This window comes from Eretmochelys imbricata, chromosome 2 (genome assembly GCF_965152235.1).
Source record: "Eretmochelys imbricata isolate rEreImb1 chromosome 2, rEreImb1.hap1, whole genome shotgun sequence".
Taxonomy (NCBI): Eukaryota; Metazoa; Chordata; order Testudines; family Cheloniidae; genus Eretmochelys; species Eretmochelys imbricata.
The window spans coordinates 235,886,705-235,907,832 of record NC_135573.1 but is presented as its reverse complement, the minus strand read 5'-3'; the positions used below and the strand labels follow the sequence as shown (position 1 = coordinate 235,907,832).

The 21,128-nt window shown below is 42.6% G+C and overlaps 2 protein-coding genes across 8 annotated transcripts in view; one reads left to right on the top strand and one right to left on the bottom strand.

Moving 5' to 3' along the window:
* PDSS1 (decaprenyl diphosphate synthase subunit 1) overlaps nt 1-11,155 on the bottom strand; it is a 43,953-nt gene extending 32,798 nt beyond the window's left edge. Inside the window, exons 1-4 of one of the 5 annotated variants that reach the window (XM_077808245.1) lie at nt 10,784-11,155; nt 5,887-5,951; nt 4,901-5,024; nt 4,336-4,466 (exon numbers count right to left, since the gene is read on the bottom strand). In XM_077808245.1, coding sequence (XP_077664371.1) covers nt 4,336-4,466; nt 4,901-5,024; nt 5,887-5,951; nt 10,784-11,140 — 677 coding nt within the window. In that variant the 5' untranslated portion in view covers nt 11,141-11,155. Of the gene's footprint in view, nt 1-4,335; nt 4,469-4,900; nt 5,025-5,886; nt 5,952-10,783 lie in introns of those variants that run through there. The other 4 variants (XM_077808246.1, XM_077808249.1, XM_077808247.1 and 1 more) reach the window with 4 other exon arrangements.
* LOC144259914 (protein nucleotidyltransferase YdiU-like) overlaps nt 11,143-21,128 on the top strand; it is a 62,969-nt gene continuing 52,983 nt past the window's right edge. For all 3 annotated transcript variants that reach the window (XR_013344929.1, XM_077808232.1, XM_077808233.1), the window contains exons 1-7: nt 11,143-12,146; nt 13,906-14,024; nt 14,766-14,894; nt 15,321-15,385; nt 15,492-15,548; nt 15,647-15,745; nt 20,019-20,086. Coding sequence is in view for 2 of the 3 variants with exons in the window: in XM_077808232.1 (XP_077664358.1) it covers nt 11,936-12,146; nt 13,906-14,024; nt 14,766-14,894; nt 15,321-15,385; nt 15,492-15,548; nt 15,647-15,745; nt 20,019-20,086 (748 nt within the window). In the remaining variant the exon portion in view is untranslated. The remainder of the gene's footprint in view (nt 12,147-13,905; nt 14,025-14,765; nt 14,895-15,320; nt 15,386-15,491; nt 15,549-15,646; nt 15,746-20,018; nt 20,087-21,128) is intronic.

Below are 21,128 nucleotides of genomic sequence, written 5' to 3'. Positions count from 1 at the left end.
ATTGGCAACCCTATTGACAGACGAGTTTAGCAGCTGTGATTGGTTCATAAGAACAGACCAATCTGGGAAGGCATAAGGATGATTGGTGGATGGGTATGCTAATGATGATGATTAAAAAACCAATTAGAACAGGCTAAAAACTATATATAAGGCAGGGAGCTGAAAGGCTTCATTCAGTGTGAGTGGGAGGCACTGGAGCAAGTGAACATTAGGAGAATCATCAAAAGCTGAAAGGTAAGAGCTGAAATCACTGAAGAAAGAAGAACCAAGGCAAAGCAGTTGGAGCAGTGGCAAACAGAGCAGAGGCACAGAAGACTGTGGAGAAGTATGACGACACTCACATAAAGAATAAGAATGTATGAATGTGTATGCCTGAGATAATAAAGCCAGATGTTTGTGGACGTATGTTTGTTATTTTAAGTTGTAATAAGAACTCCCTGTCAGCATCATGCATGTGATTGGCCATCGCATGCAGAATGTAACCACTTAAAGCTATTTCCCATTGTATAATATTGTGGTGTTGGGTACTTTAATGTGTATATGTGCCAAGGAAACTTATTTTGCCTTTTTGATGTATGTCTTTTGAAATAATTTAATGTTTTAGATTTCTTGTATGAAGACAGTGTGTCATATAAAAGCTTATTTTTGTTTGCAAAGATTGCTGCCTGAGTGTCAATTCTTTGAGCAGAAGGCTGTCTCTGTGTCCTCCCAGGGGTCAACACAGTTAATCTGTTCTGGGAGTTTTCCAAAGGTCAGAGGGAAACCCCTGATAAAACCCTGGCGATTCCTCAATAGTAGGACACCCCCTTTCAACTACCAAAAACAGACAAATTGAGGATTAAGTTACTGATATAGGCAGGCCATTTTGGGGGTGCCTTAAGTCTGATTTTGGGGGTAACAACTTCTTCTAGCTGTGACACACCAGTAAGTCTTGTTTCACTGAGTACTGACATGTGAGGGATAGCGGGCCTCACACCTGGACCCACAGCTCCCCAGGCAGCGCTCAGACTGTGGCATCACCCAGTAGCTCATCGGAACCAGTGGAAAAGGGAACTTGCAAAGCTGTAGCTCTCAAAAGGTACCATCCATGAAGCTCCTGATTGGGAGAGATGTGCAGCCTCATCAACTGGCTGGGATGCACTACTTAAGCCAGAAAGAGGCACAGAAAGTTCTTTAAGCCACTAGGAGAATCCTTGGCTGGCTATTACTACAGACCCTGCCTACTTGCCCGATTCCTGAACCGTGCTTTCCTGTCTCTTCCTGCTATCCTTACCGCAGGCACCTGTCTGTTCCTGGTTACCTCCCTTACTCCAGATCCTTTCACCTTCACCCTATCCCTGATGCTGACTCTGGCTTTGACTCCTAACTCTACCTCCCGCTCTAACCTCTGGCTTGGCACCTGACTCTGATTCCATTACACCTGACGACCCATGCACAGTCCCTACAAGCAATAGCTATATTGTACTGCATCAATATTTTGAGTATAGAGGTCCAATGCTCAGATCCACCACCTCTGTTGAGAAGTTTGTGAACATCCCAAGTTACAAACTTTATTTGGGTCCACAGAAAACCTGGATGAACAGTCAGGTGCAGCACTCTGATAAGTTCGGGTGCAGTACGTGCTTTTTAGGGATTTTTTTCCCCATTCCTTTCCCAATTTGAGGACAGCAGCACTGTCCCTAGACAAGACTGCTGTGACACCTAGGAAGGATACAAACATGGCATCTACACCAGTCTACAACCAATGACCATCACTCCCAGGCCACCTGCGTGCAGGATTCTAAGGACATCCAGCAGCATCCTCTCCCTGTCGGCACGCCCCTATCACACAGTACTTGGATTATGAGGTCGCAGAGTCAGTGTTGCATTGCTGAATCACCTGCACTGTGGTTGGATTATAGTGGGAAAGGTGTGCGCAGTTCCATTCCCACTATCTTGTCCATGCAAGCCATGTGCAGTACAGAAATTGCAACAAGCAGCATAAACATGGATTAAGTTCAGCGCGCCTTCTTCTAGCAAATGCTTTGACACTTTACAGTTCCTTCACATTTCCAGTTACTTTGTGAAGGGCAATTAGAAGCTTTATCTCCAAGGGAAAAAAAGGAGGGTGATACACTGGGAGAAGTGCCAGACCAGCCAGAGAAACATGTGCCAAGCACTGAGGTCGTCACCAACCAGGGTGGATAAAATCAGATTTTTTTTTTTTAATTTAAATTGGATTTTTTTGATAAAATGCTTTTTGAGGAAAACACCTATCTAAAGATAGTTTTCATTAAGATACATTATAGCTCAAAGATATCTCACCATGGAATAGGGATTATAAATTCTAATTCTATAGCATGAGACAATATATTCATGTAATGTTTAAGAAAAGTTTTGTAAATGAGTTCCAATAGTTCATGGATTAGGCACCCAATCTTATGGGGTTCCGGGGGTTTCTGTATAGATAAATTTAGGTTAATCTTTCTATGTACCCAATGGGACTCAGTGCTCAGGCTAGAAGATACCATCAGAGATGCTTAGTTTTGCAGTTCTCAAACTGTGGATTTGTGTGTCCAGAAATAACATGCTTGTTAACAGCAAAAAATGTTTTTAAATAAATACTATAGCTCGATAGATGAGAAACAACAGACCTCAACCCTATTGTCCCTCTGCAAATTTGTGTAGACAAAGTCAATCCCTTACCTCTCTCAAAGTGCAAAGTTTCAAAAAGTTCAATGAATAGAAGATTGTTGGGGGCGGAATAGATCTGGAGAAGGAGAAGAAGTCTGGAGATAAATGTGAGAAGCGAGGGACATACACTTGTTTTGTTAAAATATTATACGTTTGTTGTTGAAGAAAAAAATCCAGAATACTTAACGTTGTTGTTTTAGTTAAATAAAACAATTTAAATGTCTGTCTGGTGATGTTCTCCTCCTAATACAGCCTGGCAAGAAAATCCTCCAAATATTAATGATTAACCTGTTGAATTGGAGATAGTTCACCTCCCAATAACTTCATAAATATCTGCTTCCATTACCTTTGGTAAATGAAATAACCAAACAATCATTCATTTTCTGATACAGCTGTAAAACTAATCTGAAAAGTTTTCAAAATAAATCACTGTTTAAAAATGTATAGTGTGTACCTTCTAAAAATGAAACGTACATCTGAGTTGTGAAGAATAAGTATTAAGGTTATAACAACTAACAAGAATGCACTTTTATGTAGAAAACCATGATTAAATCGAGTCTTCCCGACTAGTGATTTAAATCATCATTTAAATCAAATCCACCCTGTCACCAACCCAGATAGGCACTGAACCACAAAACAAAAACAAGCAAGTGGCTTACTAAGAAGTAATGTGCTCAGTAGCCATAAAACTGCCTAACAAATTTAGATGTCAAGGGATGGGAAAATAAAAAACCATGAATGCACCACTGAAGTACACAAAAATGCTTGAACCAAGGGCCTCAGAAATTTAGAATAATCAACTGGACTTGACTAAGGGCTGGGCTGGAACTGACAAATGATATCTAAATGATGCTTCAACCCTCCCTCTTATATCAGCAACAGTTTCTGTCCTTTGCTGAGTACAGACAGGAGGAACTGTCTGGAAAACAGGTGGAGGGCAGCATTTACAACCAGTACGGGTAATGTGAGAGAGCCTGTACAGGGCCTACATCATATTCTACCTCAAGGGCCAAACAACCTAAAGGAATTATGCCAGTTTTGAGCTAATCCTGATTTCTGGGAGTGAGAATCCTGCACAAATGATATCTTTAGAGAAAACAGTTTTTCTCCTAGTTTTGTTTAACCTTGCTGCATAGACTGTATGAAAGGTACTAATTGCTTCCAGGCCTGTCGTGTTTAAATATAAAATACTATTTTCCCTCCCACAATAAACAAGTTCTTATCTATGACAGCAGTTAGTAGCTATAAAGATGCTTATAAATAGAATAGTAAATAGTTTGGGTGAAGTGTAAACTGGGTCACTGGGTGATGTGTGTGGTAATGATCTATTTATGTTACAAGATGTGACTATGACCAAAATCTTCACAAATACTGGAACTGGGGATTCTTTTTCCCTTCCATAGCTACAACAGTACATTTCACAATTCTACTGGAAAAGTGCACCAAAACTATTTATTCAGTTCCAACAATAGAGATCATTGCTTTGTGAGTGTAAAATGTACTTAATGATACAAAATAAAATTGAAGTTTCATGGGTCACCTTATTGTTTTGATGAAGTCACCAGACAAATTTTGTGAAATTTTAACAAATGATAGGTCTGAAAAATCTTACTTAGAGCTTCTATTTGTCCATACCAATATATTTCAAGACCAGGGACTCACCCGGAGTTATTATGGTGAATATTGCACGCCCTTGCCATTAGCACCACAATCATTGGTCGAAAGGCTTTCCCTTTTCCATCAAAGTAATATTCACACATTTCCCTAAGTTCTGCTGTAGATACAAGAAATTCCTGTAAACAGAACAATGTATTAATTTCAAAGATACATAATCAACCTGGATTACAGGTCAGGAACATGCATTCAAATCTTCTAAGCTAGTAGTTTGGTTTTTCTCCCTCCAATTTATGTTGGAATTGGTTTTAAGACTATTTCTCATGATAACTTGGGGGAAAAATGATTAAGAACAGTGAAGTACACTAGATAGTGGAAATAGAGAGTCATTTTTCTGCTTCTATCAGTTATGTAATGATTTCTTCTTCACCTTCATTTTAGATTAAGAGCGGATCTCATGACAGCAATACACGTAGACTATCAAGAGAAATCTTCCGTCAGTTACTATGTTTAGAGCTTTGGTAAATTTTAAAGGGAACCAGATGGTTGCATTTAACCGTTTTCAATGTCAGAATCATTACATTTTCCTAAAGCATTCACCAAAACCTCCTACCTTTTTAATATCCTCATACAGATTCTTTAAGTCTTTCCGACCAAGTTTAAAAGGGTCCTTGTATTTTTCATCAGTAACTGTTTTACTACAGCTGCATGTTCGTGAGGTTGTTGTATGATGAAACCTGGCAACAGTATGATCCAAAAGAATTAAGATTGTTAAAAATGGCTTTTTTCTGACTTTACACAACAGAAACAATTCATGAAGGCTCTTGCCTCCCCAAAAATACTTTCAGCCAGCACAGTAAGGAGTTTAGCACGGCTACATGTCAGGATATGTTACATGTGACACAGATTTTAGAGTGATGTGTAAAATGCAGCATTTGAGAAAATGTGTTCAGTAAACTAGAGGGGATTTTTTTTAGCAATGCCATTTCTGTTTTCCTTTCCTTGACAGCCAATTTGCAGGTGTAGTCAACACTTGCAATTTGGTGCCAACAGAATGACTTTACCATCCTATTTTTTTAATAAAGAAAGTGGTTTCTATTTTGGAGTTGAATATATTCTACATTCTATGCAGCTAGTCACTCTGGCCAACCATGTCTACATCAAATTCAGTCCTACAAGTAGGACAGAGAGGCTGAGCAATACAAAGAGTCAGAGCCTCTTCCTGGATATGCCAGGATCGATAGGGAATGAGCCTAATTTCCTTGAGGATCCCAGAGATTCACTGAATTTGAGGGTTATACCCACACACTAGGTTTCCTCTATTTCAACCTCAGGACCTTACCTGAGCTTTTTTCACTGCTGCAAGTTTTTCAGGATGGGAGAATTTCAGTCTACCTTCATGCCACATCAACAGAAAATGTAATATGACCTATATTAAATTGGTCTTGTACAGACTAGGGTGAATAATCTCATTTTACAGTCTGTTTTAATAACCAAGGCATTAGAGTTTAAAATCCACAACTTCACCTATGCAATCTACCTAATATAATTACTTTACCTACTTGAATTGTTACCTAACAATATGGATCTTCAACTTACCGCAAAAATATACTACGAATTTTTGGAAATGACAAAACTGAACTTCTCCCCAGAAAATAATGCATCTGCAGAAAGAAAAGACTACTTTTACTCTAAAATCAAAACCTTTACATTCAGTGGAACTATATGATCATTAAGAAATACTTGTTCATTAATATTTAGTTGCAGTATTTCCTCGTGTAGATAGAGAGTTGTAAAACCCAGCGCAAAGGCAGTATTGCAATTGTTTCCTTACACATGATGTGGTATGTACATACACATTGCCAGTTAACTACTTACTTGATAAGCTGACTCCTGCACATGGGAATGCGGAACTTACTCACTCCTTCTAGAAAGAACCAGGGAGGAACCTTTTATCTAGTTGATATCTGAAAGCTGTACTAGCAAGACCCAGTCTATACACTCAGGGGAGGCACAGCCTCCTTTCAATGGCTCATTATGTTGCAGGTAGATTTGTGTTGAGCTGCCAAAGGACAAGAGTGGCTGGCATGACCCATGTTGGTATTTCCAGGAACCGCTACACTAATAATAATAATAAAAATAATAAAAAAAGGTGTGCATCCTCTGCTTTCCCCTAAAGAGGTTTTAATTCAGTGTGCCTCCTACCTTAATTCCTTGTGCACAGGGAGTAAGAAAGAATACTGTACCACAGTAGTTCTTAACCTTTACCGCAGCCTGCACCCCTTTGGTTCCCAAAATATGTTCTCGCACCCCTTATCAAAAATCGTTGAAGTAGGTCAGCTCTTTAAACCTACATATATTTTTGTTTATATATTAATCGTTAAAAAATGTATAATGTTAATAAATGCATAGGATTGATTAAACAAAGTACTTACGTGCCTGTGCTTAATTTGTGTTTTCGATGATTTACCTTCGAAAAAACCTGACATATCCTGCCCTCCCAGAAAGGGCATCTCACACCCCCAGGGGGCGTGTGCACCCCAGGCTAAGAACCACTGCTGTACAGGCTCTAAACCCTCACCATCCACCCACCCTTCCTGGAAAAGTTAAAAAATGAAGAAGTCAGGCCTAGTCAAGAAGTGAACATTCAAAACAGCACAGTTCCCGCTAAAGGTCAAAATACCAATGCCACAGGACTCGCTGTGAATCCTGCCCCTCCGTAAGATCTCGCTTCGGGAGGAACAAGGACAATTCACTGGACATTTGCAGATTACAGTTGCAGCAGCTGCCTACTGTGGCATATCCATGATTGCAGTTTCTTTCAGTGGACAACTGGTGTCCCATTTCCTTGTAAGTGCCACAAAATGTCTGATGGGGAAAGGGAAGTTTTGCTCCCCTAGCTCCCCAAATTGCACTTCAGGAGCAGTGCATGTAGCTAATTACTTAAGTGTTTTCCTCAAAACACCCCATGAGAGGCAATGACTATTTGGTGGTTTATATGAGAAACCTGAGGCACTGGAGGCAATTTTTTTTTTTTTTTTTAGTTTTTAACCTCAGGTCACACACACACTAATCAGTCAATACAGGCAGCACTTCTCAGTGCGGGTCAAGCCAACACCATGACCTTGAGAGATGGACCTAAAACACAACCATAATTAAAAAAAACAAAAAACAAAAAAACCCAACCTATTTCATTTTGACTACAAAAAATGTGTAAACTGTATTTTCTTGCTAAACAAACCCAAATTATAGGTGGTAATGAAAACACTGGTTAATTAGCCTAGTTCTCCTAACGCAACCATAGGAAAACCTTTACAGGGTCTTCTTCCCCAACAACAAAACAAGTCCCCACCCTATAAAGACTTTAATTTAGCACGAGTAGTCTTGTTTCAGGGCACAGTAAGGAGGATCAAGGACCAGGGGAAATGAAAATCCCCCATCCCTTTGCAGGGAAAGGAAAGCTGAGAGAAGCTTAATTCAGGCTGTGATTGCAGTGGGACTACTCGGGCTTAAAGTTTAATATGTATGTTTGCAAGACCGGGACCTTTGCATTTGTGTCTAATCTATTAAACTACTTTAAAACAGGGTGGATAAAAATCAATGATTTAAAAAAAAAAAAATCAGACTTTATTTAAATTGGATTTTTTTTGATAAAATGCTTTTTGAGGAAAACACCTGTCTAAAGATAGTTTTAATTAAGATACACTATAGCTCAAAGATACCTCAACATGGAGTAGGGCTTATAAATTCTAATTCTATAGTGTGAGATAATATATTCAAGTAATGTTTAAGAAAAGGGCAACAAAAATTATTAAGGGTATAGAAGGCTTCCGTATGAGGAGAGATTACTAAGACTGGGACTTTTCAGCTTGGAAAAGAGGCGACTAAGGGGGGATATGATATAGGACTATAAAATCACAAGTGGTATAGAGAAAGTAAATAAGGAAGTGTTATTTACTCCTTCTCATAATACAAGAACAAGGGGCCACCAAAATGAAATTAATAGATAGCAGGTTTAAAACAAACACAAGAAAGTATGTTTTCACACAAAGCACTCTCAACCTCTGCAACTCCTTGCCAGAGGGTGTTGTGAAGGCCAATACTATAACAGGGTTCAAAAGGGAGCTAGATAAATTCATTGAAGATAGGTCCATCAATGACTATTAGTCAGGATGGGCAGGAATGGTGTCCCTAGCCTCTGTTTGCCAGAAGCTGGGATTGGGTGACAGGACATGGATCATTTGATGATAACCTGTCCGTTCATTCCCTTTGGGACACCTGCCATTCACCACTGTCGGAGGACAGGATACTGGGCTTGATGGACCTTTGGTCTGACCCAGTATGGCCACTCTTATGTTCTTATGTAAAAGTTTTGTAAACGAGTTTCAATAGTTCATGGATTAGGCACCCAATGTTATGGGTTCCACGGGCTTCTGCATAGATTATTTAGGTTAATCTTTCTATCTACCCAATGGAACTCAGTGCTCAGTTTACAAGATAGCATCAGAGATGCTTAGTTTTGCAGTTCTCAAACTGTGGATTTGCGTCTCCAGAGATAACATGCTTGTTAACAGCAAAAAATGTTTTTAAATAAATACTACAGATAGATGAGAAACAACAGACCTCTGAAAATTGTCCCTCTGCAAATTTGTGTACACAGAGTCAATCCCTTACCTCTCTCTCAAAGTGCAAAGTTTCAAAAAGTTCAATGAATAGAAGATTGTTAGGGGTGGAATAGATCTGGAGAAGGAGAAGAAGTCTGGAGATAAATGTGACAACGGATGGACAGGCAGTAGAAACAAAAGCGAAACTGTTTGAGTAGCATATTACAGAAGTCTTGAGCTCTGAGTGTAGCCTTCATTGATTTGAGATCTACCATGCCATTCTCTCACTAGAAGGGAAAACCTATAATGGCAGCAGGCTGTAAAAGAGACCCAGTTTGGGAATATTTTAATGAAGTTCCTCCACCTGTGGGTAAGAAAAGCATGCGTGCAAAATGCAAACAGAGCAACAAAGAAATGCAAGACCTGGTTGCCAGAATGAAACAACATCATGAGAAGTGTTCCTTCTCAGGAGGAAGCTGAGTTGAAGATGATGAAAGGAACATGTCTGAACATGCAGGATCTTCAGGTTGGTAACAACCAACAAGAATACACTTCTATGTAGAAATCCACAATTAAATCGAGTCTTCCTGACTAGTGATTTAAATCAATTTGATTTAAATCAAGTCCACCCTGCTTTAAAAACAACCAGTCTAGTTTTATATTAATTGTAGATGTAAGAAATACATTCCACTTATTCTGAACACCAGAAAACATTACTTTTTACAGTTTTCTTCTGCATTTGCACCTCCTTACCTTGAACTCGTGTAAATTGAGGTAGACCAATTTAGTTAAAGGGATCAACAGTGTCTTGAGGTATGTCTACACTTACGACTGCATGTAGAGTACAAGACACTGCACGCCCAGCTAGCACGGGTATAAATAGCACCGTAGCTGGTGAGGCACCACTAAAGTGACTAGAATGCAGACATACCTAGAGTGTGTGTTTGTATACACACACACCCCATGTTAGTGTTTCCCAAACTTGGGAAGCCACTTGTTCTGGGGAAGCCGCTTGTTCTGGGGAAGCCCTTGGCAGGCTGGGCCAGTTTGTTTATCTGCCGCGTCTGATCGCAGCTCCACTGACCACGGTTCGCCGCTGCAGGCCAATGGGGGCTGCGGGAAACGGCGGCTGGTACGTCCCTCGGCCCACGCCGCTTCCCACAGCCCCCATTGTGGGTACAATAGAAGCTGTCACATGACTGACTGGCCAGCATTCTCCCAGAAAAGGTGAGGGCTTGAGATTATGTTCTATAAATGTGTTTCACAAACAGCATATTTCTGCTCATGTTCACATGTGTCTTTCACTGACTGCAAACTGCCCACCACCCTGGTACACCAGCCCTCACATACCAACCCCCCATCTGAACATCCCTGTTCTCTGTACCATATAAAACATATTAAAATACTTCTTTCCCCTGCTGAATCCCACAGACATACCATGCATGTGCCCTGCACTCCACATGTTCCTCCCTCCTTACCTTGCACCTCATGCCCCCCAGCCTACTAGCCCAGTACCCCTTATACCCCATCAGCCCCATACCTGGTGCTCCTTACACACCATACCGCACCCACAGCCTTTAGTTCAGTGTCCCCCGCACCCCTTAACCCAGTGCCCCCCGCACCCCCCCATGCCCCCTAACCCAGTGCCCCCCGCACCCCCCATACCCCCTAACCCAGTGCCCCCCGCACCCCCCCATGCTCCCTAACCCAGTGCCCCCGCACCCCCCCATGCTCCCTAACCCAGTGCCCCCCGCACCCCCCCATGCCCCCTAACCCAGTGCCCCCCGCACCCATCGCCCTCTACACACTCCTTAGCCCGGCGCCCCGCGCCCCACCCCGCGGTTCCCATTCATTCCGGTGACCTCTAGTTGCCCGCAGCGCCGCTCGCTCACCTCGGCTCTCCCCGCAGCCCGCCCCGCGCAGGGCCCGCAGCCGAGTCGCGGCCCTGCGGCCTCCAGCAAGCTCCGGAGGGAGCCGAGCGCGGGCGCCCGGGAGAAGCAGCAGCAGCGCCGCCACCACCACCACAGGGCCATGGCGTCTCCCAGCGCCGCCGCCACCCGCTGCGCCTCCCGGCCCCGCCGCGACCCGGAAACGCTGCTCAGCCGCCCTTTCCCCCGCGGGCCAGGTCCGGGCAGGGCGCGGCCGGGCGGGGCGGAGCCGCCTTCGGGGCGGGGTGGCGCCGTGGCGGGGATACTGCGCGTGCCAGCGGGGCGTGGGGAGGGTGAGGAGCAGGGGCAGCCAGGCCCCATCCACAGCCCTACGGGGAGCCGCCCACCCCTGCGTCCTCGGCCCCTGCAGCCAAGCGGGTCCCCGGAAGAAGATACCGCCCAGCGCGGGATAGCCACCCCCCTCCCTGCCGCCCGGAGCGGGCCACGGACCAGGGAGACGCTCCCCGGCAGGGGCAGGCAGATGCCAAGTACTTCCGTGGCGTGACAGGGCGTAGCCGTGCCGCCAAAGCGGACGCCGGTTTTGGCTAGGCTGGTCCTGGGGCCGGGCTTGTGCCTGCTGCCGTCCCGTCTGGGGGGCGCCTTGCCCCCTGGGCTGTGGCTGGGTCACACGCGCTCCGCGGGGGCCCTGTCTCCGCTGGCGCGTTGCCTGTTTTCTGAACTGAGCCTCTAGACTGTGCTGGGTCAGGCCGCTGAGCCCGGTGGGATGGTCAGGCCGTCACGTTTTTAAAATGTTGGTTTTTTTTTTTTTAAAACCTTCTCCAGACCAGGCCATTTCCCGGCACAACCAAGTCACCTGGAAACCATTTTTGTGCAGTTCTGGAAAACGGTTTCAGAACAATAGGCAAATTGCCACTGTAGAATAGATGGGGCTAGAGAGATGAGGAGGGAGAGAAAGTGAGGGAAGAAAATATCTCTAGTTTATAAATTAAATATATTAGAAGGGACCACTGTAATCCTCTAGTCTGACCTTAATGAGCTTTTTCCCTGCCTGAAGGATCTTTCCTGCAGAAGAAGAGCTTTGGTCCCCATTACTACTGTTTTGACTCCTGGGTCTGTACTGACTGGCAATCTTTAAAGCAAAGCTCCAGTGTCAGCATGTCCGGGTGCCATGGAGTCGCCCAGTTGCTCACCTGGGTGGTGCTGATCTGTCAGGCTGGATGCTGCCTCCTGGATTCCATAGGTGCAGCAGGGAGTTTCAGGGGAATTCCTGTCAGCAATAAATCAAACCTTGACCAAGGTTATTGTGAAAGAAAAAGAAAAACAAATAGTCTTAGTATGTGGAGCCTTTCTTCAGAAAGCCTCATAGGTACATTTTATATTGCACAACTATTTTTGTTTGCTGGACTGTGATGTTTGTTAAAATGCTTATTAAATTTGCCTGCAGCTTTATTTGGAAAGAACTGGATTTGGTGGTTAGGGAGAGACAGCGTCAAGCTCATGTACTACTTTTAAAATTACAACCAACATTGACCACAGCAAACTATTTAGTCTTTTTATCCTTGTATTAGAGATCTGTAGCTGTGTTAAACAGTACCACTTATCCAGTAATGGGCCAGGGCTGTCCCAGTTGTGTATTAATGCAAAATTGGTTGTGTCTACAGGATTGCATGCAATAATATTTTGTAACATTGAACTGCAGGGGTAACCTACTCAGATACTAAAATTGTATGTGGTTATAAAAACACACAACAAAAGTGCACTCTTGGACAACCCAAAACAGATTTTTCAGTGGCGGTATTTGAATACCACTTATAGCAACAAATTTCAAGAGTTATAAATATTTTATTAACAATCACTATATTTTTTGTGAAAATGTCTATTAGGAAATTTAACACAGGTACATTTAGCAAAGGATTGTTAAATTACAGTCGCAAAAATCCATGGAAAATGTAAGATTACTTTTAATACTAGGTTTCAGAGTAGCAGCTGTGTTAGTCTGTATTCGCAAAAAGAAAAGGAGTACTTGTGGCACCTTAGAGACTAACCAATTTATTTGAGCATAAGCTTTCGTGAGGTACAGCTCACTTCATCGGGTGCATGAAGTGAGCTGTAGCTCACGAAAGCTTATGCCCAAATAAATTGGTTAGTCTCTAAGTTGCCACAAGTACTCCTTTTTAATACTAGTTTGCTGTCATAAAACATGCTATTTTTGCACTCCTGTCTCTAGCCAGGATGGGAAGTAGCCCTAAGGGAATATTTGAATTTGGAGTGGACAGGCTATGCTGCAGCAAGAGCCACAGACTGTGGGCCCTGCGAAGGCTGCTTTGCACTACACAAAGCAGACTTAAAGTTGGCTAACTGGCTACCTGGGGATCACTCTTGCACAGGGGAGTCTCCAGATCAGTATTCTGGCTGTGTGTCCCCTATGCTTATGGCTGCAATTGTGTTGCTTTCTTGCATAGGGGACTTTGATTGTGGGGGAAAGAGGGTGTGGCTGCTCTTGGGGAATTCCTGGCAGTTGAAATCGCCTTTTAGGAATGTCTACACAGCAAAGAAAAACTCGTGGCTGGCCCATAATGGCCCACTCAAGCTTGTGGGGCTCAGGCTATGGGGTTGCTTACTGCTGTATAGCTTTGCAGGCTCATGCTTGAGCCTAAGATCTAGGACCCTGCAGGATGGAAGGATCCCAGAGGTTGGGCTGCAGCCCAATCCTAGGGGTGTACACAGCAATACAGAAGCCACGCAGCCAGAGCCCCACGAGCCCAAGTCAGCTGGCAAGGGCCAGCAATGGGTTTTTCTTTGCTGTGTAGACATACCCTTAGTGGCCATTACGACTGTGTGCAATTTGTAGCAGCCCTGAGGCTGTTCTAAACTGCATGGGAGGTGGGGGGGAATTGACCACAGTTGACCTTAGATTTGTTTTGGAGGGCATAAGTAGTATAAACTACTTAAATCTGCTTTAAACTGTAGACAGATGAGGATCCAGCCTTTACTGTCTAAAACATGATACATTTTTGTCTCCTGTGTTTTCTATTTTTATTTTGCCTTTAGGGAAAATAATATATCTATAATAATGTGGTTAATTCATAACATTTTTTTAAAAGGTTCATTGGATTTTCTTACAGATATGCTGCCTGTTGATACTATTCCAGAAAACTCAATTCGTAAAGTACGAGACTGCATTTTTTCTGTAGCTTACCCTACTCCTTTTATATCCAGAGTTCTTCTTGTAGCAGTTTCAAAGGTTAGATTTATTTATTTCCTAGAATATAGTGTTCCTGTTTTATTAATATGTATCTTTAAAATTAATAGAAAATTTTGAACACAAAATATACTATGGGTTTCAGAGTAGCAGCCGTGTTAGTCTGTATTCGCAAAAAGAAAAGGAGTACTTGTGGCACCTTAGAGACTAACCAATTTATTTGAGCATAAGCTTTGTATATCATGCACCTTCATTTTAGTGGTGTCTCTTATTAACTCAAAGAATAGCGTGAACAAAATCTCCCTGCCATCAGAACTTTGGTAACGTTTAAATTTGTGTGTGTGGTTTTTGGAGGGGGGTGGGGGGCTGAGAGAACCTGGATTTGTGCTGGAAATGGCCCACCTTGATTATCATACACATTTTAAAGAGAGTGGTCACTTTGGATGGGCTATTACCATCAGGAGAGTGAGTTTGGGGCGGGGGGGGGGCGGAGGGTGAGAAAACCTGGATTTGTGCTGGAAATGGCCCAACTTGATGATCACTTTAGATAAGCTATTACCAGCAGGAGAGTGGGGTGGGAGGAGGTATTGTTTTATGGTCTCTGTGTATATGTCTTCTGCAGTTTCCACGGTATGCATCCGATGAAGTGAGCTGTAGCTCACGAAAGCTCATGCTCAAATAAATTGGTTAGTCTCTAAGGTGCCACAAGTACTCCTTTTCTTTTTGCGAATACAGACTAACACGGCTGTTACTCTGAAATCTAAATAATTTCTGTTTTTTCAGGATGTTCTGGAAGGCATTTTGGACCTTGATGTATCTGTCAAACAAACAGACGATTTTCTCCAGCTTGTCAGTGGTGGGAAAGTGGTTTTAGGGTCTATTCCTCTGGCCCATAGGTATGGAGGCCATCAGGTAACAATAATACCTGTTCTGCACATGATAATATGCATTTATGTGCTGGCATTTACCATTTGAATTATGTCTTGAGAATCTGTAAAAATGCTCAGTGCTCGTTGAGGGCTAGATTGTAATTTTACATTCTGTCTTGTGTAAGGGGCAACGGGCAGAAAAGGGAGTGAATTGTAAATCTTGGTTACAGTTTCCTCCTGTGAGTAAACCCATTAACTTCAGTAAATCTTCATCAGTAAGCAAACAGTAAGCATGTGCAGGATTATGTTGAAACATGTTTGGGGGATCAATCCCTTAATAATTACTTGAGCAACTGTAGCATTATTTGTATCATATAGGTCATGTTAGGATGTTTGTTAATGATGTCCTAACATGTAAATGATAGCAAGAAGAAAATGACTTAATTTTTAAAATTTCTGTTCTTGTTAGTTTGGTAGTTGGGCAGGTCAGCTGGGTGATGGAAGAGCCCACTTGATTGGTGTGTACACAAACAGGTACAGCGTGCTTTATTTTAAAATGATCATATAGCATTTTATGTAATATTTGGTTGACATGTGGATATCCCAGTACGTATCATAAATACTAGTGTTGTTTATGTAGGTATGGTGAAAGATGGGAATTACAGTTGAAAGGTTCAGGAAAGACTCCATATTCAAGGTACAGTACAGTTAATTCACACAGACAGAAGTTTGATGTTTTCTCTACATATTTGAAAACAGAAGACAAAATACTCCCAATCCATTTGTTCTCTGTAGAAATGGTGATGGAAGAGCTGTGCTTCACTCCTCTGTGCGAGAATTTTTGTGCAGTGAGGCCATGCACTACCTTGGAATTCCTACAAGCAGAGCAGCTAGGTATTACCCATCTTTTCTCTTTTGCAACATTCATGTTTATGGAAACTATGAAGTTGAGTTTTGGGATTGGGCTTTTTTGGCTTGAGCTGTGAATCAGTGAAAGTGGAGTAGCTAATCTCTTAGAGATTTTTTCTAAATGCAGAGTTACAGCTAGTGCCAAAATATACCCCTCCATTTTTTGAGATTGGTAAAACTTCTTAATGATGCTAGATTTGAGAATTTTCATTACGAATTGATTCACTTTTGTCTCTGAAGTGATTTGCAAATACATTTTTGCTGATGGTACTGTTTGCTATAACTTTTCTCTGTTTTGGAGTGAACAGCTGTGAATGGATGCAAGGGAAGGTGAGAGACGGTTGTGTTTTAAAGGGACACGGTCAACTTGAAATCTACTCAGCTCTCAAAAATGAGTTAAAATTAATTTAAGAAACAACACCTGCCACTAACTTCCCTTTCCATTGTCTGGTATTACAATCACAATTTCTATTTTAAATGTTTTTTTTTTTTTTTAAACTCTCACCTGTTGCTATATGGAACACCTGCACAAGGAGCAGTGTGAACTAACTGACTCAGATCCTGATCCTATAAGTAATATGCTCATACTTTATGTATATGAGTAGTCAGTGGGACTACTCACGGATAAAATAAGCACCTGTGTAAGTCTTTGCAGGATCAGAGCCTAAATCACTACACATGAAAAAAGGTGAAAATGACAATCTGCAAGTATTATCATATACACAAAGTAAACAAATGGCAAAAATAGAGAACTGTTTTGTCTTTCAGAACTTTCAATTGCAATAACCTTAGGGTGTTTCTTTTAACATAGATAGAAAAACTATTTTAAGCTAGAAATATGCATTTTAGGTTGATGGTGCCCCTTTCAGGTGATCTGATACTTTTCTTAATTATTACAGGATTTTTAAAACTTATGTTGAATATAATTCACTGCACAAAATCTGAGATAAAAGCAACAACCAAGTACACTTGTCATTAGTGTCCTCCAGGATAAAAAAAAAAACCCACAAGTGGTCATATTAAAAAAAAAAAATTAAAAATCAAATCTGCTTGAGATATAGAAACTTTAATAAGCACATTTATCTATTTTCTTTCTTAGAATTCTGTAAATCAAAAACTTTCAAGATGTCTGGTTAAAATTGTGACATTTATTTTGTGTTCCACGTGAGTTGGTCATGTCTGGGGGCTCATGTGTTTCAGAGTCCACAGAAAGTAAACATTCTGCTGCAAATGCATTGTACTCAGCTGTCACGATGCAAACTCTTGTGGTTTCTGTGGTTGCAGAGTGCCTGCAAATCTCTCTAGCATTAGTTTTAACACAGGTTTCAGAGTAGCAGCCCTGTTAGTCTGTATCCACAAAAAGAACAGGAGTACTTGTGACACCTTCGAGACTAACAAATTTATTTGAGCATAAGCTTTCGTGGGCTACAGCCTACTTCATCGATGCATAGAATGGAACATATAGTAAGAAGATAGAGAGAGAGAACATGAAAAAGTGGAGTAAGAGGCTAATTAATTAAGATGAGCTATTATCAGAAGGAGAAAAAAGCTTTTGTAGTGATAATAAAGATGGCCCATTTAGACAGTTGACAAGAAGGTGTGAGGATACTTAACATGGGGAAATAGATTCAATATGTGTAATGACTCAGCCACTCCCAGTCTCTGTTCAAGCCCAAGTTCATGGTATCTAGTTTGCATATTAATTCAAGCTCAGCAGTTTCTCGTTGGAGTCTGTTTTTGAAACTTTTCTGTTGCAAAATTGCCACCTTTAAATCTGTTACTGAGTGTTACTAAATGGCCCACCTTGATCATCACTACAAAAGGTTTTTTTCCTCTCCTGCTGGTAATAGCTCACCTTACCTGATCACTCTCATTACAGTGTGTAGGGTAACACCCATTGTTTCATGTTCTCTGTGTATATAAAATCTCCCCGCTGTATATTCTACTGCATGCATTTGATGAAGTGAGCTGTAGCTCACAAAAGCTTATGCTCAAATAAATTTGTTGTTCTCTAAGGTGCCACAAGTACGCCTGTTAGTTTTAACACATTTGCTCTGCTGGAGTGCAATGTTTGTAAATAACGTGTTGGAAGATCTGTTCACTCATTTCAACAAAAGGTCCCAAAGTGTCAGTAATTGATGCAAAACCACAAATCTGTGTGGACATCAGTGTGAGAGCTTATGGCAAGGTTATGTCCTTCCTGTACTGTTGTCTTGACAAATTGTTCACTTCAGAGATACTATCAAACATTATTCCTTAACTGTGTGCTAATTCTGCCGTGTACAAAATATTCCTTAGCCCACTATACTTGGCAAGTTGGTAAAGTGTCACTGTATAAGGCTGTTCTGTTGACTCTTTCCACCAGACCTGTTTTATAAAGTTTTCACTGAAGAAACCCAGTTGATACCCATATTCGTCCCAATGGGGAACTGTTGTGTCTCAACAATTTTAATCCATTTACAAAGTTCTTGCTGAGTCTTGGCAGAAATGTGGGAAAGGGCCATATAACTCAGCCAAGAAGAGCATCCTACAGGTGGGTTCATGCCATTAACTTCATGTGCTGTGTTTCCAACTGGAAGTTGCAGCCTACATCTGCAGCGGTGCCAGATGAAGAAAATATCTTTATCTGGCACCACTGCAGTCATAGACTGGGGCTTCTAATTGGGAAAACAACACATGAAGTTAGTGGGGTGAACCCATCTGTAAGGTGACCTTTATTTTTAATAAGGATTCAGGGTGAAATTCACCTTACCTATATACAGCCTGGATATTCAGAATGTAGGGCAGCGCGTATAAGAGGCCAGAGGAGGCTAAGCCTCTGCAAAAAAGGCTGGCCATGCAGGGGGGAAATGACACGGATGTGGTGCGAGTCACCCCTCCGTAGGCGTGCTTGCCCACTGCTATCTTTGAAGCGCCGAAAGTGAAGCTCCTTAGAAAGGGGCGGGACTGTGCTCCGCTCATCCCCACTCTGCCTCTTTCCCTGAGGCCCCTCCCTCGCTCCGCCTCTTCTCACACCCACTCTGCCTCTTCCCCCAAGGCCTCCCCTGTTCGCTGCTCAATCCTGTCACTCCCTCCCCCCCATCTCTCACCGAAGGCAGGAAAAAGTAATGGGGCCATGGTCCCCCTGTTCTGGGAAGGAGGCAAGTGGAGAGAAGCGAGCGGCTGATGGGCCTGGCCTTGGGGGAGGAGGCAGAGAGGAGCAGGCGTGGGTGGGGACCTCTGGGTAGAGGGCAGAGAGGAGCAAAGTGCAGGCTCTGGGCTGGGGGTGCACATTCTGGGAGGGAGTTTGGGTGTAGGCTCTGGGTTGGGGAAAGGGGTGGAGGTGCAGGAGGTGCAGGCTCTGGGCTGGGGAGGTGGGGATGCAGGAGGGGTTGAGGGGTACAGGCTCTGGGACAGAGTCTGGGTGCAGGCTCTGGGAGGGAGTTTGGGGGTAGGAGGGGGTGTGTGGGAAAGGGGTGGGGGTGCAGGCTCTGGGGGGGGGGGGGGGTTGCGGTGCTTACCTGGGGCTCCTGGCCAGGGGGCCTCCGCGCTGCTATTCCTAGGCACTGCCCCTGCAGCTTTCTATTGGCCGCAGGGCGCTTGGCGCAGGAGCAGCGGGCGTAGACACAGATCCACCCTGCCCAGGGGCCGCAGGGAGGGGCCATTAGCCATGTGGAGTGAGCGGGCAGGAAGCCGTCAGCTCCGCTGCACTGACAGCGGTGGGTGGGTGGGGGCCCCGGTCCACTGTAAATCGCTCAGGGGATGTGCGGAGGGGAGAGCCCAGGGGTGGAAGCTGGGGCTTAGGGAGAGACCCGGTCTCAAACATTGCTGGAGTTGGGCCCTGGGCCAGGAATATTCCTGGTGCCCAGGCACCATGGACCCATATAACTCGCCAACTATGATTGTTATTTATTTTACAACAGTATCAGTCAATAATCAAAATCCCAAATTACAGCACAAATTAAAAAAGACAGTCCTTGCCCCAGAGCTGACAATTTAAGATTATGACAAGATGGCACAGATGAAAGAAACAGGCAAAGGATGGGTTGTGGGGTTGGAGGATAAGGTAAAGGTGAAACAAACACATTTTGCTAATAAGCTGTAACCTCATCTTGTCACCTGCCTATATTCTTTGTAAAGACTCAATCATACCAGCACACCAATTATTCATCTTTTCTTTCTTCTTTAAAATGAAATAGAATTGTAAAATGTGACTTGCATTTGGGTATAAAATATTTCTGCTCAGACATCTTTCACGGCTTTTTCTCTTCTCTTACAGCTTAGTTGTAAGTAATGATGATGTGTGGAGAGACCAGTTTTACAATGGAAGTGTTAAGAAAGAAAGAGGTAATCAGTGCATTTAAAATATTCTTCAGTGATTTTTGACATTGTGTAGTTGGAAAGTGCACTATATTTTTGAATGAAAATATGCACCAAATCATCTCATTTCCAGAGAGTCCTTATTTAGATACTATACTTCCTCCTGAGGAAATCATTCCCCAAATGTTTCTTAATTTAAAATTCCTGTGGTCAAGGCTGCTGTAGGTGTGACATACCTGATGTGTGTGTCTCTTCTCTTTCAAAATTTGATCACAACAGCCACAACAAAAGAGGTAAAGGGTGAATTTTGATGGAGTTCCCCTCCATCAGTTTCTTCTTTTTGGGAACCTGAAATATGGTAACCCTAGTCTTAACTTAATTATTGCTACAAAATACTTGTTCTCTAACTGAGGTAGGGAGAGGGCAGAAAAGATGTTAAAGGGAGAAGCTGAAATTGCTTATGATTTTTATACCAAATAAAAGTGGATGTGTTGGAGGAAAAGGGTGAGGGGGCAGGGCAGCGCAGGAATGGAAGGAGAAGCAAGAGGGTTGTCTTCCCCTAGAAAAGGTTTCGAAGAGGTATGCAACTTGCAATATATTAATGGAAAAATCTGGATATAGCAATGCCCAAAGAAGACTTTTCTCTTTTCCCCTTTTATTCTTTTAGTATGTTTGTCTTATTTCTCTGCTTTAAGTTAGTTCATTAGGGCCCTCCATAACAGTCCTGCTACATTCCTCTGTCTGAATTAGCTTGTGTGACCAGTGATGCTATTTCTAACTGGATTGCTTTTCTTGAACCTTTAATTTGTGTGTGTCTAGGCTTAAATTTTCAAAAGTGAATAGGTACCCAAAACCACTAATCACTTTTGAAATTTAGGCCCTTCACTCCCTCTGTTTCATTTCTTTTGCCTCTTCCATTTTCCTCTTCATTGTTTCTTACTTGTTTTTCCCTTTTTCTTCTTGGAATTAAATGCACAATTTTCCATATCATATAAGCTCCTGTTCCTTTTTAAATGGGTTTATGTGTGTCAGTCATTTTCAAGCAAATTAAACAGTGTAAAAATATTTG